Raw genomic sequence first — 21,049 nt, 5'->3', positions numbered from 1 at the left:
CATTCAGTTATGTGACAATCATCATCTATTTATATAGCACTACTAATTCCGCAGCGCTGTACAGAGAACTCACTCACATCAGTCCCTGCCCCATTGGAGTTATAGTCTAAAGCCAATTAAAGTACTAGTATGTTTTTGGAATGTGGGAGGAAACCCACGCAAATATGGGGAGAACATACAAACTCCACACAGATAAGGCCTTAGTCGGGAATTGAACGCATGACCCCAGTGCTGTGAGGCAGAAGTGCTAACCACTAAGCCACTGTGCCAATCCCACAAATAATGAAGAAAGATTCCATACTAATTCTCTTTAACCTTTCAGAAACATATGACAAGGGACCACTCTTCTCTCGCTCTCAGGTTTTCTATTCACTTGGTACTGCACTTTCTTGATTTTTCATAGCTCTCTAATTATTCCACTTTAGGGTTTCCTTTGAAATTTCCTCTACTGTGGTTATGGATCCAACTGTTAAAATACCTATCAGATCTCTGCTCTTTTCCCTTTATACATGGTCTCTTGGCTCCCTAGCTTATCCTCAAGGTATCACCTCTATGAGGATGACAAACAGATTTGTCAGAAGCAAAAATTTCACCTGAGAGTCAAGCACCAAGCGCCTCTTAGGATTTTCTAAGGGAATAGCTCTCCAGAAACAGAGGTCTCAATCTTTCCCACAACCTTATTCAAATGTTCCTTAACAGTTACAGTTGACCCCTCCTCATCAAGTCAGTGTCTCAGGCTCGATGTCTTGTTATACTTGGAACTCTTTTTCCCCCATTTTACGTTCAAACAATCAGAAAATCTAGCCAGTTTTTTTCTTCTGAAAATTTGCAAAGTTATATACTTTTCTTTGTCACTCAACCACTAAAACACTAAAGTATGCCCTAAATTGTCCCACAACTAGTGTAATCTTTAATTTTAATCTCTAATCTATTCAAGACGATGCTGCAAGAAATATTGATTGCAATTCCCATTCTGTGTTGCTTTCCCTCTTCTCATTACTCTCTCGACTCCCAGCCAATCTTAAAATAAGCCAAGTTCTTCCATCTACGACCCAATTCCTCTGCTCCTCCCTACATTTCTTCAGTCGTTTGTACACTCATTGGGCCTTTTCTCCACTCCCCGAGAGCTGTGTCCCCTCTTCACCCACCACTACTCCATCCCGTCTAAAGTCTTCTTTACCTAACGCTCCCTAACTGTGGAATGTCCTTCCACTGAAAAGTCTCCAGGCAAGTTCTATCATACAGGCCCAAGTACCACCTAAATGTTTTCCTCCATTGTGACGTTGCAAACTAGACTTGCTGCTTTGAATGGCCCCCTGCATGCAATGCACAAGGCAGTAACCAAAGAGGTTTATGGTCCAGGTAGATAATTTGTGTGTGTTAGGGCAAACGTTTAAGAAAACGATCACTGGTTATGGAACAAAAATCACAAATTAGTTTTTTTTATATGGTTGTTTCCCTGCGTATAGAAAGACAATCACTTTTTGTTAAGGGATTTCAACATGGCCATAGATCCAATATTAGAAGTCCCTCCACTGGACCTAAAATTTTCAGCAAATCTCTGAAATTCAAAACTCAGCGGAAGCATGGAATGAACATTCAATAAACCCTCCCCCATCATTCTCCACAGTAGTTACTCCAGAATGGACTAGATATTTTTACACAATGACTTATTAAACTACGATCTTCTCATAGTCACCCAATTATATGCTCTGACGGTGTCCCTGTTGTAATCATTCTGCACCTGAATAATTCGAAATGAATCAAGTTAACATGGAGATTTAATAAAGCTTTAATTAACGACTCGATGCACTGGTAGTACCTATCAATGCGTTTAAGGAGTACTTTGTGAATAATGCCTCAGATGACCTATCCGCTCCGGAGGAGTTAGGGCGGGGAGATAATTTGTATAGGTAATAGGATACACAAAGCGTATTATACAAACAAAACTATACACTTTGGAACCAATACACAAAACACATTTTTTGTATTAGCATAAATACAAAGAGAAATCTTTGCTGTCATTTCAGAAATATGAAAAATAAAATGGTTTAAGCAAGATCACAAAATCATTTTCAGGCAATGTTAGCCATGGGATGGAATAATGTCAGGGGACCTACAATCCAAGCAGTTAGATCAGGGGTAGGCAATCTGCGGCTCTCCAGGTGTTGTGAAACTACAAGTCCCAGTATGCTTTGCCAGTAGATAGCCAGCAGATAGGTGGCAAGGCATGCTGGGATTTGTAGTTTCACAACACCTGGAGAGCCGCAGGTTGCCTACCCCTGAGTTAGATGAAGCTCCGGGACGCAATCTACCAGATATTCTTAGAGATTTCCGTTGATATTCATCATCATCACCATTTATTTATATAGCGCCACTGATTCCGCAGCGCTGTACAGAGAACTCGCTCACATCAGTCCCTGCTCCATTGGAGCTTACAGTCTAAATTCCCTAACATACACACACACAGACAGAGACAGACACACAGACAAAGAGACTAGGATCAATTTTGATAGCAGCCAATTAACCAACCAGTATGTTTTTGGAGTGTGGGAGGAAACCGGAGCACCCGGAGGAAACCCACACAAACACAGGGAGAACATACAAACTCCTCACAGATAAGGCCATGGTCGGGAATTGAACTCATTACCCCAGCGCTGTGAGGCAGAAGTGCTAAGCACTGAGCCACTGTGCCGATATTCTGCTGAACCGTATACAGATTCCCAACCTCACCCTTTATTTTCCCAGATTCCTTCTTTACATGTCTGAAATTATCCTAAGCGACATTGGAATCTCTTCCAACAAAGATCGGTGTGAAAGAGGTCTCCGATGAGGTCGCTGAAGACAAAAGTAAAAAATAGAACCTAGAAGATCATGCCGGCCTTTCTACAAAACCCATGCTCCAATATTAATATCCAATATTAATATCCCCTTGTAGTTGACTTTTTAATTACATTCTATCTGGACATACACTACCACATTACTTTAGGAAATATTTCATATATCTCCAAGCCAGAAAAAGACCGATCTTTAGTTGGCAGCTATAGAACCATTTCTGTAATTAATAGACATTAAGCTATTTTCTAAAAGAATGGCAAGTCCCTCAATCTGGACTCCGTTTGCCAGACATTAAGAGGTTAGACAATATAGCTGAATTCACACAAACACACACACACAGGTCTTCTGGTCATATCAGAATGGGGTTTTACCTCTTTTCAGCTTTCAAGCAGCAATTATTTACGACATCACAGTTTTACATAATGATTTGGTGGTTCATTGTTCTCATATACTCCATGTAGATAACAAGCGTACAACAAGCTTCCCCTGTCACCACCATTTATTTGCATTAGCCACCGAGTCTTTCCTGATGACAATACAAAACAATGCTGACATCAGAAATGATCACGCTGTTGATCACCATAGTATGCCTCCCTAATCTTTTTTTTTACAATGCAAGATTCTTTTTTTTTTTTTTTACCTTACTTGGGTCTATAGGGTCAACTTGTACCGCTTTCATACTGCCGCCCCGGCAACATCCCGGGTTTTTTTGCCGGGGCTCGGAGCGTCCCAGCTCAGAAACACCATTCATACTGCACCTCGGACCCGGGAATTTCCCGGGTTGACCCCATTCTTAATGCACAAGTCTATGCCCTGGCAATTTGTGGGAGTCATCACCAGAGCAGTTTTCATTGGCTGAAAAATGGTGATACACAATATAATAATACAATAATGAATACCTCCAATTGGCTTATATATTTAGTCGTACTAGTCTAGGAGGGCTTTCTGAAAGGCATAAAGAGACTGGGAAACATATATTTAAGGGAAGGTTGTAGGAGCTTTTAAAGCTAGGCATTGCATATTTCAATGATTACCCCAAAAGACTAGACTTCTAGATGGAAAATTAATGGCCTCTTTTTGACAAGCATAAAATGAATGAGAAATGCCTAATTCCAAATCCTCCAGAGACAGGCAGACAGCCAATCAGCTTGTTTTCTGTGCAACCCGGGTTGAAAAACTGCTGGAAGCTCTGGGGGTCTTTGTATCTTTGGAAGATAAAATCTATTTAAAATTTAGCTCCCGATCCTAGGTACACGGTCTACTGGAAGGGTTGGACAAAAAATATCAAAATCATATTTTGCCCAATTTACTCCCACCAGTTCAGGTCCATAAACAGATAAAATTCAAAGAGCAGCACTAGACTTTATATAACAAATCTCAGAAGTGAGGACCCCCAAAACTCCCATTAACCGTGGAGGAGTTGGCTGTTTCTAATCTGCATTCATATTACAAGACTGCTCAAGACATAGCATAGTCCTCCTAAGTGAAGTACTAGCATACAATACCAACTGGGCCTTCACAAAAACTGTGGGAGTCCTGTAGAACACGGTATAGTTTGTCATTCCCCATAAGTGGTCTTCAATTCTTGGTTCAACTTTGTTTCCACTGCATTCTGGCCTGAGGGCATGTTCTTGGTGGGGAACAAGCTAGACTGGCTTCTGGCACAGGGAGCGCATATTCGCGCAAGTACGAGACGCAAGCTCAATACCTTCGAAAGAATGGTTCCACTGTTGCAGAGTGACTAACCTTTTGAGATAGCCAGATGCCATTTCTTGTAGTAGTTCATTTGATGCTAAATAGACCATTTATAATCTAGAGTTTTACTGCACAATAGAACTTACCAGTCATTATTGGAGTAGGATCCTTGGGTGATATGAAGGTAAATACAGGATACAGGCTAACTGGCAAATTTTAGCCTGGGGCTAAAATTTGTCAGACTCAGCTCAGTACCCTATTAGGAGCATTTTAAAGGAAGAATATCCAGGTAGTCCAGTGACCCAGCCCAATGTATGGGACCTGCTCAAGGGGCAGGAGGGGAGTCTCAGTTTTAGAGTCAATTTGCAGGAAATTCACATAAGCGAGTGTCACTGAAAATTGCTAAAAATCTTAAGTTAAAAAATAAAAATAAAATAATTCTGTTTAAAAACAAAACAGAACCGCACAACAACCAAAAATAAAATATACAGTATAAACAATAAGTCATAACAACTTTATCCTGTTTTAACCAATTCATTATCCATTACTTGAATGCCTAATACATAAAGCAATACAGGCATTTGCAATCATTTTAAATTCAACTTCCATCTATTCATCTTACAACCTGAAGAATACACATTGATCATCACTAGTTTTGACTTCAAAAACTGGGAAGAACAATTGGCACACTACAGTTTATAAATCAGCAATCCCACATAGAAGATTTATTGTTTTCTTTAAATACCTTTTAAGCATGCATAATTTTTCTTTTTCTCTGGTTGACAAACAAAAATGGTTACCAGGCACAGAAACAGTCAGCCTGCTATACAAACATACACAGCGTCACTCGCAGCATGTAATGTAATGGCAGTGGGAGGAGAATGAGGATGTCACAGTGCAGACAGAGCTCAGAGGGGCATCCAAAAGCCTCTCTGCTCACTACATATGCCATGTGACTGTGGTTGCCGTGGTAGGCCAAAAACAAATGATTAATAGCAGCCTGAGGCCCAGCAGGAGGTCGTTAACTGTTAGCATGTCTTGTTAGAGAGACAGGTAACCCAGCAACAATGTAGAAAGCAAATTTGCTTAAATCACCGGTTGATGCAAAGGTTAAATTGTGTTAGATGCAAGACTGGATTATATCTGGATGTTAAATCGTTTGATGTGTCATCAGACGCTTCGGTGCCTGATCGGATCACGGGGCTGTGCTACCCCCTGACAACTTGTGTGTAAATCTGTACAAAAGGAGGACTGTTTGACCATGCAATGTATCATTTTCCATCTGACCTTCTGGGTGATCACCAGTACCACAAACTGGTGTGTAAAAGTCCTTGTCAGGACTCCTGAGCAATAAACCATCACTCCTTTAAGATTCTACCTGTGACTATTACCTGCTGTACCCTGTGACCAACAGATAAAAGCTCTAATCCGTTCCCCGGCTGTCCTGGGTCTAACCCAGTGCCTCTGTGTCAACGCTCTGCCCGCTACTCAGCAGTCCTGATTCATAGTAAGCGGTCAGGAGGTACCAACCAGCCCACACCAAAGAGACATTACAGCAGCTATACCAGCTACCACAGAAGTACGCGGTTCTGGGTGCTGCAAAGGAGCCCAGTGGTGGCAGCCGAATTCTCCTACAACTATTGCGCAGTTGGCTTTCGTAGTCGGTGAGTGTCTGGTGGCAAGGGGACACACGGTAGGAGTGGTCTGTGAGTCGGTAACTAAAATAAACTGTGCAGGAAGGACACCCCTCCATTCCTTCTCCCGCCCCCCTACAGACCAGGTGGAAAAGTAAGCCCATCCGGTCACAAGTAGTCTATAGAGTCTGGACCATCCATGGCAGCAACACAGAGGTTCGATATCAAGTTAATTTGGTTTAGATTAGTGTACCAAGCAGACTTCGGATAGTATCTTCTTGCAGCAGATCTCAAGTATATCAATACAGATTTCAAGATGGTTAAAAAGGGTTCCCACCTTCAGATGTCTTTAATTTACTGCTATATGCCATGACCTCACGCAGCTTTTACTAATTACATCGCTTTATTCTTCAAGAGTACTTTTGGAACTGTCCTGTGCAGATCTGCAAAAAAGAGCTCATGCAGATTATTTTACTTGTACAATGCTATACACAGTGAGGGCTAGGTATATCATACTTGTCAACTCTCCCGGAATGTCGGGGAGACTTCCGAAATTCGGGTAGGTCTCCCGGGAGAGCAGGCAAGTATCCCGCATGCAGCAACTTGCTCCTCAAAATGAGGAGATTTGCGGTGAATCACGCCATTTTGGCCCCCGCAACAAAAACGGCATTTTGTCACGGGGAGCTGGGGCCAAAATGCTGCGATTGACCACGTCCTGCCCCTCCCGCCCTCCAACCACGCCCCCCTGCCCGGGATCTCCCAGATTTAACTTTTAAAAAGGTTGGCAAGTATGAAGTATATCTAAACTGTCCTCTTTCAAACACCTTAGTGAAGAGCAGAGTTACCCTTTAATGGACCTTAAAGAGTCCTCCACATAAAAACTTCAATAGCACTCGTGTTAGTTAAACTGCTACAGCTAATGTCGACTTGAACATGTGAACCTTACCTAACAGACCTTGGAACGATTGCTTAGTCTCTAGGACACAATAGATACATACTGATCTGATATCAACGGATATTTCCACTCATGCAACTGTTAGGCGTCAAGTTGTTGCAAAAAAAAAAAACCACACACACACACACAACAATGCGAAATAGCCTCCACTTGACCCTACAAGTTTCACAACTGTGCTTGTGAGATACATGTTTTGAAACCCTCACAATCTCTAAGCCCCCCTCTCTTCTGAAGATGCTGCGTTGGCTTGCCAATGTTTTAGTAAAAATACTAGTCTTCAGTAAATACTGTATTATACAATGGTCAGTAAACCATATTCAAATGGGACGACAATAATGTGAGACATGAGCATTGCGTAACTTTGCTAGAAATGTTGTAACTGTAATTATTGTTATTACTTTGTGGCCGTGTCGCTCAGTGGGTTCGGTCAAGCCACACTGCTTTGCTATGTCGAGGTTTTGGAGATTGGAAATGTGTTTCAAAGCAAAACACATGTAAGAAAATACTGAATGTTAAGGAAACTGCAGCCATAAAAAAAACAAAAACCCAGTGCCATTACAATCACTTCTGACGGACTTACCACCCAAACATAGAAGAAAAGCAAAATATAATTGCGGTGCTGCTCGCTTGTGTCAAAGCTCACACGTATTTGACAATACGCAAGACAGAATGTTCATGGACATTGCAGGCTGGGTAAACTGAGCGATCCAAGTTTTATGTGGCTCACCTTACACAAACACAACTTTCCCTGGGAATTAGTTGACAAGCATGAGTCCTGTAAATATTGTCCTGATCTTTAACCTATAAAACACGTGGATAAGAGTCTTGGAGAAGAGGGCTGTAAGACCATACTTGCCAACTCTCCCTGAATGTCAGGGAGACTCCCTGAAATAGGGGTGATCTCCCTCACTCCCTGAAGAGTCTGGCATTCTCCCTGATGCTGAGCCAGTAAAGGATGTGGTTGGCTTTGCCATCTGTGGCATGATGACACAGTTCAGAAATTGTGTCCTATGTCCAGGTATTGATGCCTATGGACGTGGCCATTTTCATGGAACCGAGATTTAATCAAAGACTGACAGGTAAAACCAACATGACTTCAGCAATGGAGACAGAAATGTAAAAGACACTTCTGTCTCTTGAGAATCATTAGCTGCTTTTCTTTAACGCATAGTTGCCTACGCTCCGCAATAAATAAGTTGGGGGGGGACTTAATGAAGCAAATATCGCGTCATCTTAGCCCCGCCCCCTGCTGTAATTGGCAAAAATGGTGACAATCGTTTAGAGTCCAGGGCCAAAATGATGCAATTCGTCAAGCTCCGTCCCCGCACGCCCACCTCCTCCGGGATCTCCCTGAAGCAAACGAGAAAAAGTTGTCAAGTATGTGTAAGACTTTATGGGGCCGATCCAGTTCCTAGCAATGTGCGGCAGAATTTCCGGGTACTACAGTACTCAAAGGCGTAGATTTTCTTGTGCACCTCTATGACATGCAAGGCAAAATCCGCGATGATGCATGGCTGGGGAGTGCCCCCGCGGGCCATTCTGCTGCACATCACGCTGAACTGAATCGGGCCCAAAGAACCTTTAAGAACACATGTAAATAAGAAACACACTAAAACAGATATTTAGTAATAATTAGCAATTTAGTCCACATAAAGTCCTGCCATGGTGCCACCCTTTAATAAGATAGGTTGAAACAAGTTGCATAGAACACAAAATTGTTGCCCCGGGTAGATATTTTATTGGTTACAACGCCAAAAACTAAAAAAAGGAAATCAATTTACCTGCTCTCATGATTTCTAATTTTCTTACCCCTACCCACTTCTCAATACATATTAAAATGTAATTTAAACAGACTAAGAGGCATCCTAGCCAAATAAACTTTAGCAGGAACCAAATGGGACAATTATCTGCCCCCTTCCCATGCAGAAACATGTTCATTGAGAAATGACATCATCGTTATCTTCCCTAGACCTCCTCCGTCTTATAATATGTTCTAAACTTCACTCAGCCTGTCAACCACAAGGATTCTTTAAATTGTCATTCCTTAAACCACTCAAACTGCTTTCGCAGTAGGGCATTTTGTTTTTCCAAATCAGAAATATCCCAGTATTAGAAAGGGTCGCTTCTTCAAACAAACGATCAGAGCAGTTGAGACTATCTCAAAGCCTTGTTTTTCTAGGTGACGTCAATGAAATCCAATGCTTGTGTGTAATGCACATATTTTTTCTTTAAGGAGCAGAGGATAAAAGATGGAGGGACGCAGAGCTTTCAACCTAGGACTGGGACATATTCCTATTTACATGTCTGAACAGCAACGTAATTCAACAAGCGGCGACAATGAAAACCTCCAATAGTTCCGTAGCTAGAACTCCAGACTTATTCATCAATCTCCTTTCAATTATGCGATGCGCAGTGTTGTCCTGGCCTAAGTTTTGTTCATTTAGACCCTGCATCCTATACACACACTGGGATATATGAGCAATATGCCTAAGTAGCAATGAAAATATTAGCGGTCTCTGCAAGTCAACCTGTTTCAGTGTTAAGAGGATATTGATAATCTACTCCTCTCATATTTATACTTTATTGATCTCTGGGACTAGAGGGAAACATTTGTCAATTGTACTTTAAGAGGGGGAAAACAATTCCTTCTGGACTAGTAACAATCAGATTTCTCCCAGGATCAATGCTCTTCCAGGAGTTAAGGGAAACCGAGGCTGCACTAAAAGAGCCGACTTAACAGTAGTGATGGACGTGATGGGGTGAAGCAGCCTTTCAGTGACTTCTACAGAGAGCAGTAACTGGAGATACATTTCATCAAGGTTGGACAATGCCGCTAACGTTGGTCTGTCTGTATGAACCAATACTCACTTTATTCACAGGAAAACAGAGACATAATTGTGCCTTATGATGTCACTAGTTTCTGGTGAATTAATAGGCTGCATTCTTATGAATAATGACTTTAGCCCATGATACAGCTGCATCTGCTGTCTATAGGTAAGGGACCAGCTTTAAAAAAAAAAAAAAATGAAATCACTTTTTCATTGAAAAGAAGATTATTCAACAAATACTAAGATTGTCAAACAGTTATTAATTTAATTAACTACATGAATATAAAAATGGTTTCATACAGGAGTGCATTTGACACCAAAACTGTCCTGCATCAATGTGACGCGAATCTCATATCACTAGGATGTGCTTTGAGTACCCTGCTCTTTCCACTATGTAACATTCAGCCTGTGCCTCCAATTCCCTCCCTACATTATGACACTAAGCAGTCCTGTACTCGCTAATATCACATCAGTGGACAGATGACGGCTTCCAGAATATCAGCCCACTGCCTAACGAAGTGGCAGGATTCCGAGCCTCCGTGACACGATTTCCTTGTCATTGCATTGCTGGGGGCGGGGCCAAAATGATTAGATTCGCCGAGACCCGCCCACACACACCTAATCTCTTCCCAGGAACTTCCGGGGCCAACATTGAAAAGTTGGCAAGTATGCTCTATATAAAAGCAAAACTTTTAACAGTTCAGTCTTGAGCATTTAGGGTTATGGCATAGTTGCCAATTTTCTATTGTTGCCCTCCGGATGATCCCAGAGGGGGTGTGCGGTAGGAGGGTGGGACAGGATGCAGGAAATAGCGTCGTTTTGTCACAGGGGGTGGGCCAAAGTGACGCAAATCACATAGTTTAGGCTCCCAACGGGCAAGTTGCGGAAGAATTGCCTGCTCTCGCGGGGGTCTTGGAGACCTACCCAGAATTCCAAAGTCTCCCGGAATGGTCAAGTACGGTCTATGTTAAATCATAAAGAAAACACATCTGCAATCATCTCAGAGAACCAATCGTTCATCAGGCTAGAAAGGGTTATAACGCTATTTTCAAACAATTTGAAGACCATCATTCTACAGTGAGAAAGATTTACAAATGGAGAACACTAAAGGCAGATGCCTATAGTCCAAAAAGTTTGAAACCCAGCAAATTCATCCAAAGATCAGACCATATGATGCTCTGTGAAAATAGTGAATAACCTAAACGCTACATCCAGGAATCTACAGGTCTGGTAAATGTTAAAATTGATGACTGCCAGGAAAACAAAACGGAAAAAAAAAAAGAAAAAAGAAAATATAAATTGAGATTTTTCAAATGGCCAGACCTCAATCAGATGCTGTGGCGGGAACTCCTGAGAGCTATACAGACAAATGACATCAAACATTAATGAATTGAACCAATGGTGCAGAGGAGTAGGTCAAACACCCTCAAATACGATGCGAGACACTGATAATCAGATACTTTCAGTTACTGCCGCTAAAGGTAGGTCTACAAGCTACTGAATCACGGAGTTTTGTTGAACAAATAATAGCAAAGTAAAATTTGTGTTATTTGTCTTAGCCAATTATAAAATTTTGAGACTCGTGAGGGTTAGATTATATATAAATTATAACTCAAAACGTAAAAACACCGATTTGAAAAAGGATTCACCCCCGTAAAACATAATAACTTCAACACGTAGAGTAGGTCACCTGCGAGGACACATAATGCCTCCACAACACTGGACATGAACACAGACAAACCACACAAATTTGCTTTTATGTGGGAAACAGTTGTGCGCGGCTGGAGATTTTCTAAAAGATTAATGCACTTTAAAAAAAAAAAAAAAAAAGTGAAATGGTAAAAGCAGGAGGGACTTCAATTCACATCATAATTTATTTACCATATAAAAGAACGGCTTCTCGGTGAAGCACTCCGGCAGCATAACATGCCTTTAAGGCAGACAGCTAATGATTGTGCAACTTTGCAGACATAATACATATAGTTTCAAACAGGGAACTGTGTACTAAGCAGTGCAACAGAGAGACGGTACTTCAAATTCCAAACCTATGTCCAATAGTGTAACTTACAACCAGACACGATCACTGAAATGCTTTCAGGTTTATCTCAGCTCTGATATGTGCCTGAAACACATGCAGCCAAGGGATTGGGGCAGCATGGTGGTGTAGTGGTTAGCACTTCTGCCTTACAGCACTGGGGTCACCAGTTCAATTCCCGACCATGGCCTTATCTGTGCAGAGTTTGTATGTTCCCCCCGTGTTTGCGTGGGTTTCCTCCGGGTGCTCCGCTTTCCTCCCACACTCCAAAAACATACTAGTAGGTTAATTGGCTGCTATCAAATTGACCCGTGTGTGTGTGTGTGTTAGGGAATTTAGTTAATTGGCTGCTATCAAATTGACCCTAGTGTGTGTGTGTGTGTGTTAGGGAATTTAGATTGTAGGTGACCCAACACAAAGTAGCCCTGCATGCAGCAATGTGTGTGTGTGTATATATATATATATATATATATATATATATATATATATATATATATATATATATATATATATATCTCTTTCGCATATGGTGATTTGCAACTTTAAACGGTCTTTTAAAAATGAAAGCAAACGCTTGTTGTACTATGTACCATGCACACAAAATTACACTCCCTGCTTATCAGTCAAACTCCCTAGCACTTATAACATTTTAAGTCTCCTCCCTGATAAAAGAGAGACTGTTATCTAATACATAACTGGAGAGGTTTAGCAGATTCCTATGCACTCCCTGAGTCTGGTTACAGCAATCTGACAGCGGGGGCTATTTATCAACGGCGCTCAAAGACGAAGTTCTGCACTAAGAATCACAACAGCGAGACACTTGCTCTGTCAAAAGCTGGCCTCTTACCTTACACCACAATAGCTGAGAGTGGTTGGTTTTGTCAAAATGGTAAATAAATGACACGTGGGGCGACCTATTGAATATGACCAAAATATAGATGGCCAGATCAATCAATAATCCAAATCAGTGTTGGTGAGAAATTTTAAGCCAAAGGGATCAGACTGAAGCAAAGTGAAGTCTGTCTATTGTTATAGTTCGATTATCCTACATCGACAAAAAATGTATATCTGCTCTGTCAAATCAAAAATGTAACGTGTGCGAAGCAATAATTTCTTTTTTGATTTACGATTTGCGGAGGGCCAGGCAGAGCGCTAAAAATGAAGGGTGACGAACATGCTGTGCAGAGGAGACACAGCCTCTTAGTATTTGCTGCCCTTAGGCATGAGCCAACTGTGCCTAACCCTCTATCCAGCCCTCTGGGTTACAGAACTGCATTACATTGTCCTATACACCAACATTTTATTTATATTTCTCCCCACATAACACTAGAATATACCACATTAAAAATAATGGCAAGTTGAAGCTGAATTGTCAGCTACTTCACACACCAACAAGATTTGCAGATATTTTAACTTGTATCTGCAAGAAAGTCATTAAAGCAACTTAATGTAGGTCCATAGGATGCTTTATTATATTTAAAGTTATTATGCAAATAATTAGTAAACTACTACTCATATCTAATGTTATTTTTGTAGATCACTAAATTTATATACTTTTTTATTAATAATATGCCTTCAGACAAAAAAGCTATTAATATTAGACCGTGAGCTTGTTTGGGCAGGGCCCTCTTTACTTTCCATTATATATATCATTTGTGTATAATGTTCCCCTCAATGAACAGCGCTGCGTTAGATCATCATCATCTATTATTTATATAGCGCCACTAATTCCGCGGCGCTGCACAGAGAACTCACTCACATCAGTCCCTGCCCCATTGGAGCTTACAGTCTAAATTTCCTAAGACAGACAGACAGAAGTTAATTTAATAGCAGCCAATACCTACTAGTATGTTTTTGGAGTGTGGGAGGAAACCGGAGCACCCTGAGGAAACCCACGCAAACACGGGGAGAACATACAAACTCCACGCAGATAAGGCCATGGTTGGGAATTTAACTCATGACCCCAGTGCTGTGAGACAGAAGTGCTAACCACTGAGTCACTCCGCTGAACATGTTTTTCAATCAAATAGAATAAAAAAAATAATCTGGGTCCCAGAAGAGAAAAGGTAATAACTGATGCTCAGTTGTGTTATATTATTCTGGCTTCCTCTCTTCCATTTCTCCTTTATCTGGGCCTGCAGCTACACACCCTATAAGGCCTTACAGATGTTTGGCTAAAGCTGTCCATACAATCAGCAATTTGGGTGGTCACTTTGGTACATTCAGACCAAACTTATCTCAAATTATTAGAGTCTGATAATTAGAGTCTGGTGGACAGGTGGAAAGTTTGGTTGGCCAATGACAGATATCTACCAGGGGCGGGAGGGGGGGGGGGGCAGACATTGGCCCCCAAGTTGTCCATTCACTTGGCCTAAACATCAAAAAACTGGATTGGTGCCACGTGGGTGGCCAAATTGCAGAATGATCCAGTTCTACATTCGGAACGGGTCACTCATTATTGCTCAACGGGGTTGTCAAAAAGTCTCAGTCAATAGTGACCACCCAATTAGAGAATTGACAAGCGTACCCTGGCTCTGGTTCCTAAAAGTTAACAATTTTTAATCAATGGTTCCAGAGACAGAGATTCAGTGCTCCCGTGTTACAAAATGGCGAGCATCGTGGCAGTCGATAGCGTTGTGTGCCATATATGGAAGGCAAGTAAAAAAAAAAAATTAAAAATTTTAAAAAATGCCGCCTGACTGGATTACTCCATTGAGGTACCACATTAGTTACACAATTGGAATCACAAGCTGGGGTGGGGGTCCTATTGACTAAACCAGTGTTGGCTAACCTGTGACACTCCAGGTGTTGTGAAACTACAAGTCCCAGCATGCTTTGCCAATCTATAGCAGCTTATTGCTGGAAGGGTATGCTGGGACTTGTAGTTTCACAACACCTGGAGTGTCACAGGTTAGCCAACACTGGACTAAACCCTTTACTTTTCTGTAAGGAACAATTACCATTTCACAAAGTTCCATGTAATGTTTTTATGGTGTATATTGGCTTACGAAAAACAATAAAAACAATTAAAGTAGTAACTATCTATGGGGCACTTACCATCTAGCAGAAAAGGAGTTCGCAACATGTTCTAGGAAGTATCACAAAGTAGGGTACGCCAAGTTGTAGATATAAAAGTAAATGCACCCCAAAATAAAATCTCCACTCAGCTGGACCTATATGCTGCTGGACCTATAGGCTGCTGGAGTGTAAGGCTGTAAAACAGTTAAAATCCTGTGTATTAGATAAAATTACCTCACTGCACACAGTGACTCTGATGACAGGTTTCAGGTTACTGCAGCAAACCCCGACTGTCAACAGTCAATCAATGTTTGCAGAGATGTTTAAATCAATGCTAGAAAGATGGACCCGAGACGTGTCAACATTTTGCTCAAAGCTCCATTGAGGAAATCCTTATTAATGCCCATAATAGCGCACCCAGGGTCACCTGGGGACCTGTGCATTAAGTGCATGGCTTTGTATCGCTCTGTGAGGAGACCGGATCAGTACAGAGGAAGAGAGTGCGCATTTGGGCAGCCGAGATCAATAATGCTATTAGAGTGTTCAGAAGAGGAGTCTGAAAGTAAAAGGCCACATTCATTTCATGTTATCTACCAGTAATTGCAAAATGGTATTTTTTGCGTCAGTAGTGGTCAAATCAATACTTTGTCAACATCTACATTGATTATTAAAGTGTGCCAATAATCGTTTTGTGGACTGACCCAGTATTTATGAGGTAGACTATCAACGGACAAAGTGACTAAGTGATGCCAGTGGTTCCTTGTGAACTTAGGCTGCACTCTGATGCCTATATAATGGTTTACTAGAAATCAAGCTTTAAAAAAAAAAGAAAAAAGTGAGAAGTATTCATGACCGTGACTCATGCCATTGCTAGTCTTGTTGAAACTGACAGCAAGTCAGTCTTATTTTATTGAGGAATGTACACTCTACAGTACATATTTTACTTCAGTTAACTATGCTGTTTAAACAGTTTAGCTTTACATTCCTGATTTCCTGTGCACAATTTTTCACACTCATGTCTTGTAGTTTGTGACTACACACAATTATATGAACAAAAGCCTGGGCTCTGTCGAGCAGAGGTGGGCAACTTGTGGCACTGAAGCAGTTGTGCAAATATATATCCTAACATGCCCTGACAGCAGGGCCATATTAGCAATATTATGGGCCCCCGGGCAAAGCAGTACACCGGGGCCCCTATAATTAATTAATTTATTATATATATATATATATATATATATATATATATATATATATATATATATATATGTATGTGCTGTGCTCGTAATGAACGTCACTGCAAACTCAGCACGGAAGAGGGGACCATGGAGAGAGCCGGATCGCCCATTGACCGCAAAAGGTAAGGTTTTCTTGTTTTGTTTTTTAACAGGATTTTTTATTTCCGTCCTGCCTGGGGCCCCCTTTCCAGCTGGGCCCCTGCCGATCGTGCCCAGTCGGAAAGACGACCCTGCCCGACAGCCATCGGCATGGGCTGGCTGGAAAATGTTAGCCCAGGGGGACGTGACTCGCCTCAGCAGCCTATAAGGAACATTTTAAGAGGGAACAAAATGCAAGTAGCATAGTGACCCAGCCTGAGGTAGCCCGGGGCATATGCTAGCCAGCCCCTGGCCATCAATGCCCATAGCTCTGCAACAGTCGGGGACCTGTAGTTTCTAGGAGTTGGTACAGTCGGAAAACAAATACATCTAACCGCAGGGGGGCATCTGCCCCCCGTACCGGTCCCATAATGGGCCACCTGCATTTTTTCTTCCCCTTTCAACTGATCCTAATAGACTGCGGAGCAGAGTCTTACACCCCCATCCCTGGGGCTAAAATTTGCCAGCCATCTCCAAGTAGGTTTCACCTTTAGAATTCTGCATCATGCATGTAGAAGAATGGAAACAGATGTCCCGTATGTCTAGACAACACCTGACTACAGATACCTCAGACATTGTAGCTTTGAGCTGTAAGACTTAAACATTAAGGACATAGTAATGCTAATAGGCACAACACTCAGATTGTATGCTGCTCCGAAACTATACACTAGAAGACCACAAGCTTGAACCACTAATTTCCAGTTATGAAAACCACAGGACTGTTCACTGGCAAAAGGAGATCCTACGTATATCTTATACAAACACCAGGACTGGAGACCATACATCAAAACAGTTTACAAGTTTACATCACTAAATGCGAGGGGCGAATCCGCGCACCGCCGTTAACTAGCAAAAGTGTCTAGACTGCGCCAATAGCAGTAGATAGCGGTTCCGCACCCACGGATCATTTCCCTCCGCCTGCCGACGGCTTGTCGCTGCCTCTGGACGTTACTCTATTGGAATGTACAATACAGGCTGGATAATAGGCAAGAAATACAGATAGCCAGTTTAAATATAGCAAGTTGTATCTAAAGTTAGAAATGTTCTCAGGAATATGTTTAAGTACTTGTGTGCCTCTGGGACTCTGAAAGGAGTAGCGAGGCCCCACAGCAAATGAGCTAATGTTTTTCAGACTACATCACTGGGGCAATTTACTGCAGAAACACACATTACCATTTGTAATAACATAGGACCGGCTCGCATATCGCTGGCAGTCACTCAAACGTGGATTCTTAAGGACAGTGCCGGGGAAAGGATAAAGGGTTAATCTTTCAGCTTCTGAAATTGTCAAACCTGATCATTATTACACAAGGCTACAAGTGTGACACTTGGGTGCTTTGCCCACGCACACCAGCTGGTGGGAAGAGATGAAATGTGACATCGAAACTGTACGTAGAAGTCCAAAGAGCACAAGTTATATAAGGGGCAGCTTACTACAGAGCTGTGGGCTACTACCTATTCACGTCAATGATGTAATACATTATACAACAGAAGTCAAATGACTTAGGATGGAAGCCAAAAATCACATAACACTTTTGGAAAGCCCGATTATGGCCCATGGGCTATTGGTTGGACAGCGTTGAAAAAATACCTGTTGACGTTAGAACCCATCGGTATAGAATCATAACTTGCACAATCAACAATATGTGTTATAAATTGCAATCTGCTCTCAGATGTGTTTATTTTTGTGAAAGTTCGATTGTAGCTTAAAAGAAGCACCACTTTCTCATTGACTGTGTGCAACATCTTCAAAAACATTAAGGGGTATATTTACTAAACTGCAGGTTTGAAAAAGTGGAGATGTTGCCTATAGCGACCAATCAGATTCTAGTAGGCTGGCCTTGAGGTTTAATATACTGTTTATTGTTCTGCCTTACTACGTATACCGGTCTTTTACAATCTCTACATTTGCTGTATATTTAACTAATCTGCAGTTACAAATAAAATATTTAAAAACAAAAAAAAAAAAAAAAAAGTTATATTAATATTATTAAGAACAACAATTTGGTTTATGGTGTAATAAAATGTATGTTTGCAGAGTTAGTATAAGACGTGCCAAGAGTTAATACGATACACAGACAGGACCTGGATGGAAGTTCATGGATAGTGCTCAATTTTTATGTAAAAATATAATGAGGGGAAGAAAAAACGTTACATCATGTTGATATTGAACTATGTCCTCCAAACAACTGAATAAAATATATAAAAGAGATCCCGTCGATACCCCCACCAGTGAATGAGATAAAAATACATCACTTTTTAAGCTTCGTGAAGTACAAAGGCAGCCAGCTACTCCTGCAGGGACAACTACTAGGCTGCAGTAATGAGAGAAAAGTTTGACATTTTAGACAAATATAAAAAAATTAAAAATATTTTGTTTGACTAAAAGTCAAAACTCTACGTGGTGCGATTTATCAAGCAGTTGACTTGAAAGAACAAGCAGTTATTGTTTGAAAGATTAAAAGAAAAAAATGCTCTATATTTTTTTTAGATGGTAAGCTTGTTTGGGACGGTCTGACTTTAACTTGTGTTTAACATAATTGTATTTCATTTCTTTGTTATATTGATCCCTTCAGTGTCATGTAATATGTTGCAGCTTTATAAATAAATGCATATAATTATACAAATATATTTCAATGTATTGTGGAACTTAACCTTTCCACTGCTGAAGAGCAAAGATAACCAAAAGGCCACGGTAGCGAGTTTGTTTCACCGAGAGACTGATGTACAGAGGACGCAGATGTTGTACAAACAGTTTTACAGAAGTCATAGATTTAGAGATGTTTTATAGAAGAGGCAATCGGAAGTAATAATCTTGTGGCACTGTGCTACAGAATAGTCTTTCCCTGCATTGTTTTAAATAAGAATTCTATAAAACAGTTGATTGATCATAAAGAATTTCCAATGTAACCAATCACAATGTACCACTTATTTGTGCACTCTGTCTTCCATATTTCATTTTACATTCTCCCTATATAGTGAAAACATATTGACAGCAGTCAAGAAATTATATAGTTAAATAACAGAGTTTTAGGCTCAAATTCAAGTTTCCTTATTCTGGGGGGGGGGGGGGAGGGGTTGTTGATGGTTTTAAACTTAAATATTACCAAGACACCTAACTGTCTGGAATAGAAAGGATGCACTGTTTTCACAAGTAGAAAAGCACAATAAATTAATTATATATATATATATATATAGCCAAAACTGACAACTACTGTAAAAAAAAAAAAAAAAAAACATTGAGAGAGATTTCATCTACACAGAACAGGTACTGAAGAAAAGAGAACAAAAATTACCAAAAAGCACAGACACGGATGGCATTTACCAGTCATGCCCGATGGTTAGGGTGAGCAGTAAACTGTGTGTCCCACCCACGTAATAGGCAATAGATGTGAAGAGCAACACTGGTTATTTCCAATTGATAAATACACCCAGTATACTTTCACATAGCACTACCATAATAATCTATTTTACTGTATCACTATATAACAGTACAGTATACACCCAAAACGCTTAGTCCACCATACACCCCAAGTGACTGGGTGGCAAGAAATTGTCCACATAGGTAGTCACTATTTGCTCTTAATGGTCCATGCAATTAATGCTGCTGCAATCCCACTTGTCAGACTGTCACTAATGTGCTTCTTTTCAGCCCCATTAGTATCCCCAGCCATAAGGTGGTTTTGCATCGTTGCTCCTTGTGCAGACAGAATATTTCTACAGGTTGCTGAGCCTGGAATGCTCATCGTGAATTTCCCTGCACTGCCTATATGTCCATGGCTGAGCTGGCCTGTGCAGGAGTCATTTGCCCACCTATCAGTGTTTCCCCTGCATTAGCCCCCACAGTATTTATATCATAAAAACGAGAGCATGGCTGAAATGCAGAAAAGAGTGTAAAAACATCATAGTCCCCTATGCACATATCTTAGTCATGCAGGGTTACAGCTCTACCAATATGTGTGCATGTACCAGCCCCTGCTCCTTCTGCACCCTGCCCACTGGTTCTTACCTTCTCTGGCTTTCAGCAACACCGTGTTGGCCACAATGTTTTCAATCTCCATGATCATGAATCAGTGCAGTGAGAATTACACATCTCTGGCTGCAGATCAGCAGATCCTAGCAAGCTATCCTGACAGCCAGCAGCACCTGCCCTCTTCTTGCATAGATCCTATGTATGGGCAGCCTCATCTCCAGCGCATTGTGTGCAATGAAGGCAGCTCCCAGCATTGGGTCTACAATGTGTGCTCCAGCGCTGCCTCTCTCCTCTGGGCTCCTTCCTTCCTGTTTTGCTCTCAGTGCTGCCTATAGTGAGGCGGAGACAGGGCTAGAACCACTCCCAGAAGCAGAATGAACCTTCACTGCTAAAAAACCAGCTGTGCCTGCACCTTTCCGATATCTATTAATGATGTATGTCCAATATGCTGCAAAGTATGGACCAGTCACTGGTTATTTTATGGCACAACTTGTAAGGAGAATGCAGATTATTGTACCTGCTACAGGAAAGTGTTCATCAGCTGTCACTCTGCTATAGTAGAACTAGCAATGTAGCCATTGAGTGACAGATGGACCGGCTCCCACCAATACCCTGCACTAGACCAGACATTAAATATGCAGAGAAATACCTTCACTGCCATTTCTATCCTTGCACAAACACTTCCACAGAACTGTGATTT

The 21,049-nt window shown here is 41.3% G+C and overlaps 1 protein-coding gene across 3 annotated transcripts in view; it reads right to left on the bottom strand.

Moving 5' to 3' along the window:
- Positions 1-20,663, bottom strand: part of GRK4 (G protein-coupled receptor kinase 4) — a 161,736-nt gene extending 141,073 nt beyond the window's left edge. For 2 of the 3 annotated variants that reach the window (XM_075194343.1, XM_075194344.1), the window contains exon 1: positions 20,386-20,663. In XM_075194343.1, the coding sequence (XP_075050444.1) occupies positions 20,386-20,443 (58 nt within the window). In that variant the 5' untranslated portion in view covers positions 20,444-20,663. The remainder of the gene's footprint in view (positions 1-20,385) is intronic. The other variant, XM_075194342.1, reaches the window with a different exon arrangement.
- Positions 20,664-21,049: the final 386 nt, after the last annotated feature.

The sequence above is a fragment of the Mixophyes fleayi genome, chromosome 1, assembly GCF_038048845.1.
Source record: "Mixophyes fleayi isolate aMixFle1 chromosome 1, aMixFle1.hap1, whole genome shotgun sequence".
NCBI classification, from domain to species: domain Eukaryota; kingdom Metazoa; phylum Chordata; class Amphibia; order Anura; family Limnodynastidae; genus Mixophyes; species Mixophyes fleayi.
This window is presented reverse-complemented; position numbering and strand designations above follow the sequence as displayed.